The 7,355-nt window shown below is 46.0% G+C and overlaps 1 protein-coding gene across 1 annotated transcript; it reads left to right on the top strand.

Annotated features, from left to right (window-relative positions):
- Positions 1-598: 598 nt before the first annotated feature.
- Positions 599-6,990, top strand: NPY2R (neuropeptide Y receptor Y2). Its single transcript, XM_068403609.1, has 2 exons — positions 599-677; positions 3,735-6,990. The coding sequence occupies exon 2, from the start codon at positions 3,771-3,773 to the stop codon at positions 4,926-4,928; it is 1,158 nt and encodes a 385-aa protein (XP_068259710.1). The 5' UTR covers positions 599-677; positions 3,735-3,770; the 3' UTR covers positions 4,929-6,990.
- The last annotated feature ends 365 nt before the right edge of the window (positions 6,991-7,355 follow it).

Below are 7,355 nucleotides of genomic sequence, written 5' to 3'. Positions count from 1 at the left end.
GGGCAGCAATGCTGGCTGGAGCTAGCCCTCAGTTACGCTGGCTGGCAAGAGAGCTTTTTGAAAGGTTACTGGGTATAGAACTAAAGCAGCTGTTGTCTTTACCTTTGCAGCCTTGTAAATAAACGTGCAGTCTTTTATTTTGCTCCTGACAGAATATATAAATGCTTTATTCAGCCTCACACCTGCCCTGGCAATATCCACATCATCTTACGAGGAACAGCAAATCTGTGCAAGCCGGGGTGCTCGCAGCAAGGATTTCAGCGGCTGTTTGAAGCAAAGGCATCGCCTTTACACTGCTCCAGAAGGCAGTTTGGGGCCTGGGGAAACCAGGCAGCTGGCTCAGGGGAGAGGCGCGTACATCGCCTCGGACCTGCCGCAACCCCCTTCCTCCGAACCCCTTTTGTCACGCCGGCAGCACTACAGCTGTTGCCTCCCAGGCGACACCCAGCCGCCACCTCACACAACCCCCTTCCCCGCGTCCCGCCCGCCCGGAGCTGCGGCTGCGGAGCCCGCCCCGCCCGAGCCCTTCCCCGGGCGGCGGGGCCGGGCCGCCCCGTCCCGCCCCGTCCCGCCCCCCCCGGTATGGGGGGGCCGCCGCCGTCGGCGCCGCCAAACTTTGGACGGGCCGTGCTGTGCGGTGCCGCTGCCCCCTCGGCAGGGAGGAGAGAGCCGGCCCGGTGAGTGTGCGAGGGGAGGGCGGCGGCGGGGGTGCGGAGGGGCCCGCCGTGCCGTGCCGTGCCGTGCCGTGCCGTGCCCGGGGAGGCGGGAGCAGCCGCCCCTCTGCGGGGCGAGGGGGCTCCGCTCCGCGCCCTCCCCTGGGGCGATAGCCGGCGGTGGACACGCTCGCCTCCCCGGGGTGGGAGGGAGGTGAAAATGGGGAGGGGGGTACCGAGGAGCGCGCGGGTGTGGGGTACGGGCGGGCTCCCCGCAGCGCCCGGGGACGGGTGCCTTCCGCCGGGCAGGCTGCCTGGGCGCGGGGGCAGCGGCGGCACCCCACAGGCACGCTTGCCGCCACCTTCGCCTCGAGCAACCCCAAGCCCTTCCCCAGCGCAGACACTGCGGTCCTGGTGGAAATGCTGCTTGCAAATGTAATCACGTATTTCGCCCTTTTTGCTCACTTGCGCTCAGAACCGATGTAAATCCTCTGTGGGCCTTCCTCTGCCCAAAGTTAGATGCAATTTGATGCCCGTCCTTGAGGATCTGACTGCTGGGGAAAAAAATTGGGAAAAAAAAGCCAGTTGTGTAGTATGCAAGGTGTGCAAATAAATGCCATCAACTGGAGAGTTTATACCAAAAAAGAGCAGAAAGGGTCCTGTCAAACTCTTGCTGAGGTATCAAATGCCACCTCAGTTTCCCCTGTACCGTGAAAGCGGCTGATTCTTTGCCCACTTAACTGTCCCACCAACATGTTCAACTTGCCCAATTTATTTAATTGCTTACTGACACACCAGCTCATCTCTGCTTGAAACCCTGGTCATCCCTCTTCCCTCCCTCAGCTTTGTCTTATTGACAAGACCAAAACGCCTTTCATTAGCCTAAACAGGGCAGTAACAAATAAAATAAACGCAGCAGAACAAAAGAAGGCTTTGCTAAAATAAAGCAAAGTAGGAATCAGTAGAAAGTCAGAGACTAGCGAAACAGGTGAAAATATTTTTGGGAAGGGGTGCTACATTTTTTGTCTGGGCTACGTCCTCCTCCCTGCATTCATGGCAAGGAAGGGAAAGCCTGTGAAATTTGCCTTCCCTCTCACCCTTCTACTACAGTGTGTAAGTATGACCTGCTCTTATTTTGCACTGAAAAAATTATGAGATTTTGGAGCACCTGACAGTCCTGGGACCTCACCAAATCTCTAATAATATAATCAAGCATAATTCTTGGGTGTAGGTCGAAGGGAAAAAGCTCAGCAGAGTTCTGAACTTCTGCATAGCCTTGGCTCCGCAAATTGTGGTGGATATCTTACATTTTTAACCTGGTGGACTAAAGGTGTATTGATGAGGAATCCCTTCCTGCCACCCATGCTTAGAGTAGTAGTTGATAACTGATTATCAGGGTAAGCTTGTACGAACAGCTGGCACATCTCAGCTATGTATCTCAGAGTGTTTCACATCTCAGGCTTACACTATTAATTGTACAGTAAACATAGACTAAACAGTACAGCATAATTCTGGCCAGTTGAGTTGGGGGAAAAATACCTTTCGGTTCATGCAGTCCATGTGTTGCTTTTGCAAAAAAGGCCTGTGCTGAGAAATTCTTTGGGATATTGTGTGGGACGCAAGCAGACACAAAGGGCTCAGTCACCTGCTGGCAGACAAGGCTTCTTTCTCAATTAGGAAATCACATCTAAGGATGTCACTGATAGATGTTAATGGAGACAGAGGCAGGGATGAAACCCTACAATGAAGTAGATCTGATTATTAAAACAAAATAAAAAAAAAGCCATGGGAAACAAAAAGCATTAATAGCTAGACTGTCTCTTTAGGCAGACCTGAATTCGAGATGGATTAAGCTATGTGTAACACCTCATGGCAAGAAAGTGACATTTCTTCTCTACTCTTGCTTTCCTTAGGGAATGTATGAGGGGGGGGAAGTAGAGTTAGTAGCTCAGGTTTGGCTTTCCTCTCAGTGGCAAACAGGGGTGTTTTCTCAGTGAGCCTGCTGGGCACTGACAGTTTCTTAAGTTAGTATTTTCCCATGTCAAGCCGCGGAGTCCCCAGGTGCAGAGTGCTCACCTAGAATGCCACCCCTGCACTGGGCACTCTGCATGGGGACATGCGTGTTTTACATAGGACTGAAGTCCAAGTCAGCAATTAACTGTAAAACATCCATATATATCCATCAGTGCCTACTGAAGTCTTAGGGCGACATAGAATTTGGCTCAGCCTGTGTAGGGAAGGCAACAAAATGATGATTTTTGATGATGTGATTTTGATGCCAGTGGTGAAATTCTTACTGACATCAGCAGGGGAATGATTTGCTCTTCTCTATGACTGCAGTCAGAAATGAATCCCTGATTGGCAGCCTTCAGGGAGCTGTGTTTTCTCAAACATTGCACAGAAAGGAAATATTACATATAACTGAGTTTTAATTGTTTCTTGAGTTAATTTCAGCATGAGTAGGTTACACTGTCATTTCAGAGAAATGCTATTATTTCAGTTCTGTTAGAGTGGTATTTTTGCGTGCCTTGTGGCACAAACTTTCCTAGAAGATATTTTCTTAAAAAAATGCCGTAGTAATTAGTTCTCTGGTATTAAGGAGGGGCATAAATCTATAAGAATTTAGTGACTATTTAAAGAAAACGCTTTCCATTAAGGAAAAGTGGAAGATTATTATGCTAATAACAGTCTGGATGGTGCCGTTCCATGTAGAATTCCCATAGGTATTAATGGAAGTTTTGTGCTAAGTCAGCAGTAGTTTTAGGTAGTGGATTGTAAAAAAGAATATGCTGCCCAGCAGGATTTTAATCCTTCTGCATTTACTTAGGCAAACTTTGTCTTTGAAATGCTTTTGAAATCTGTCCCAATTTTCAGCAGGAGTCATGCCTGAATAATATTACGGGATCGGGCTTCAAATGTAAGGGCAACAGAATTGAAATATATTAAGACAGATCTTCTCTTAATCCTGAGATGTAGAACGTGGATTAGAGGAGGAAAGAGTTGTAGCTTTGGCTCGTTACTTCTTGTTTTAGCCACCACAAACTGATTTCTCCACATGTTCTTGTACTATTTGGTTTTCAGGGACAGCTCTGTTCCTTAGACCAGGCTGCTGCAAGGATGGGGCCCCTGGAAGCAGTAGGTGAAGAAAACCAGACAGATGAAACGAAAATGGAGCTGTTCACCAAGCTGTACTTGCCGAGATACACCACACCGCTCAACGAATTGGCTCTGGACCCTAAACCAGAACTGAAGGACAGCACAACACTAGTTGAAGTGCAGATAATTCTCATCTTTGCTTACTGCTCCATCATCCTGCTGGGGGTGATCGGGAACTCCCTTGTCATCCACGTGATCATCAAGTTCAAAAGCATGCGCACAGTGACTAACTTCTTCATTGCCAACCTGGCTGTGGCTGACCTGCTGGTGAATACACTGTGCCTGCCCTTCACTTTGGTTTACACGCTGTTGGGTGAATGGAAACTGGGCCCGGTGTTGTGCCACCTGGTGCCTTATGCCCAGGCTCTTGCTGTGCACGTGTCTACTGTTACTTTGACTGTGATCGCTTTGGATCGGCATCGCTGCATTGTCTACCACCTGGAAAGCAAAATCTCTAAGCGGATCAGCTTCCTGATTATAGGAGTTGCCTGGGCAGTCAGTGCCCTGTTGGCAAGTCCTCTGGCCATCTTCCGTGAGTACTCGTTGATTGAGATAATTCCTGACTTCAAGATTGTGGTCTGCTCTGAGAAGTGGCCAGGGGATGGGCAGCTTAACTACGGTACCATCTACAGCGTCTCCATGCTCCTGATCCAGTACGTGCTGCCTCTGGCAGTCATCTCGTATGCCTACGCCCGTATTTGGACCAAGCTCAAGAACCACGTTAGTCCTGGGGCAGGGAATGACCACTACCACCACCGGCGGCAGAAGACCACCAAGATGCTGGTGTGTGTGGTTGTGGTGTTTGCTGTCAGCTGGCTGCCGTTTCACACCTTCCAGCTAGTCAGTGACATTGACAGTCAGGTGTTAGACCTGAAAGAGTACAAACTGATCTACACAGTGTTTCATGTCATTGCCATGTGCTCAACGTTCGCTAACCCCCTTCTCTATGGCTGGATGAATAACAACTACAGGACAGCCTTCCTCACGGCCTTCCAGTGCGAACAGCGGCTGGACTCCATCCACCCTGAAGTATCAGCAGCTTTCAAAGCCAGGAAGAAACTAGAAGCAAAGAGGATTCAATTCCCCGGAGACTCTTTCACACAACCTACCAATGTCTAAGATGTCTGACTTTAAAGAAGAAGTGAATATGTTGTGGACAAAGGGATAAACCCATTTTGACATATGCACAGTTTTATTCATAAATGGTGAAAGAAAAGTAGCAGGAAAGTCAAGGCAAGTGGTGTGATTTGAGGGGAGTTGCTTGGCATCAAGAATATGTAACTGTACAACTCCAAGGAAATAAAAGGGAGAGACTTTGTTTATGGCTGTCTCTAAGAGGGTAAGAGATGCTCCCATCCCTCCCATCTCTTTGGCAAGTCTAAACGACAAAGGCAGAGTTTGCAGGTTTCGCTATAGGAAGGCAAATGGCTGATTTGTAGCACATGAATATTGACGGTGGGAGCAGGTAATTTTTATGTTGCATATGGAGATCAGGGAGAGCAGAAGTCTGCCAGGGGAATGGGCTGTGCTGGTTAAAGCACAAACTTTTCAGACCCCTTCTCTCCCGCAGCTACCTTTTGCAAAGAGAAGTGAATTAAGAAGAGAAATATGTTACTGTTTTTCACCTGTACTGAAGTACTTCAAACCAGAGCATTTGAAACGCATTAGGGGGAAAAAAAGAAAAGAGAAAAGAAAAAAAAACTCAATGTGAAGAAAGGTCAAGTTTCTACTTAAAATGAAGTGTGGGTTTTGATCAATCAAATGGGGTAAAAAGTCATTCCTTAAGAATCAGCTGTGGTTATGCTGGTGAGAAAATCACAAGCCTGTGACCTGATCAGTCATTCCCTGCAGATCCCTACCTTTCGTTCTGCGCTGGGAACAGCTCACAAACGTAATGCTTTACAGCACATTTGAGGGCAGGGGATGCAGGCTCAGGTCTTCTGTGAGCACTTCATAAACTGCCAATATTTTAATTTTCAGGACCTGCTTAAATGTCTAATGTATTATTAACTCCACAGGGTTTGAATTGTTGCTGCTTTCTCCCTGGATAGTAAAACAGCAGATAATTTTGATCCTCTAGAAAGGCTGCTAGATGGTAATGTGCTTTTCCTTATTGTGGTTTTATGTCACACTCATCTCGTCTTGGAGCTTTTTCCATCTTTAGCCTTTGTAAAAATTAAGAACATCTGAATGTTCCTAATAACAGTATGCTAGATTTATGTGGTAACGTATCAGTTATTCTGCATGCTGTAGTTAATAGTTAAATTCCTTTTTTGCTCAGGTATAAAATTTTAATCTGTTTACTGTGTTGTACACAGCAATGTTTGGCTCTTCTGTGTCTTTGTTTAGCCTCTTTGAACTCATTAAAGAGAAAAAGAAAATTTCAATCCATGTTTATTCCAAGCTGGCCTCTTGCTTATCTAGAATAAAAGTAAGGGTGATACTTTCACTTGGAGTCTCTTTCCACAGTTACACTTCAGCTGCCTTATTTTTTCTCTCAATTTTTCATTGTTCCTAAATTCATTGTGTTTTCTCTTACAAATTAAACCCCAGCAAAACTCCAGCGCTGAAGTGTTAGCAAAGTAATGAACGGCATCAGATCTTTATCAAGTGGAGAAATTCATCTTTGTGTATGCAGTATTTGGCATCATCCTTTAAATATCCATGAAATCATTTGGACTTGGATTTCTATGAACAGAGAAGGGAGGTCTAGAGAATTAGCTGGTGTTTACTCGAGAAGGAAAAAGTATCCATCATTCTTAAACAGTTTTACAAAAATAGATTAATTCTCAACCATGTTGAGAACATGATATTGTCCACAAGTTATTTTTGTCTGTGTATTAATAATATCTGAAATGTAAGCTCAAAACTGTTATGGGTGAGGAAGGATTACAGAAATGTGCAATTATTATGGGCATCAATCATATGTATCAGTTACAGTTGACTCTGAACCCTTCATTAAAAGTATTATTGCCACAAATAGCCTCCTTTATTTAAAAAGCAAATGGTTTAAAAGTTCTGTTTCAACTCTTTTAAGCCTGTTAGAGTGTGGTATATAGACAGTTTTGAAGTAACTATGACAGTGTGTGCTAAAGCTACAAATGCTGGGCTAATTCTCTGTAATTTTAACTCTGCTTTACGTCATCGTGTATAAAACTGATTAATTACAAATTATCTTTCAGTCTGTCTCATAGTATCTTTATTTTACTGCTTCCTGAGCTTTCTCTACAGCCATCGTGTTGAGCCAAAGTTGGTGCGCTAATTTACTGCATTGCTTTCCTCTCTGCTGTGTGGAGGTGGTGCCTGGGTCAGTGCCTGCTTTAGGGTTACAAACCTCTGCACGGTGTCCCACCGCATGGTGTGGATTTTCCCATGTGTAGTTGAAGATGGGATGTAGAAGAGTGAGCACGAACAGCCTGACGCATAGCTCAGCCTTGGGACTTTGCTGCTGCACGAACACAGCTACGCATTTCAGTACCCCTTCATGTTGTAGGAAAATTAGTCATTTTCTCACTAAAAGCAATGAAGTGGCAACATTCCTCAGTT

The sequence above is a fragment of the Nyctibius grandis genome, chromosome 6 (assembly GCF_013368605.1).
Source record: "Nyctibius grandis isolate bNycGra1 chromosome 6, bNycGra1.pri, whole genome shotgun sequence".
In the NCBI taxonomy this organism is placed as follows: domain Eukaryota; kingdom Metazoa; phylum Chordata; class Aves; order Nyctibiiformes; family Nyctibiidae; genus Nyctibius; species Nyctibius grandis.
Note: the sequence above shows the minus strand (reverse complement) of the source record. Positions and strands in the feature narration are given on the sequence as shown.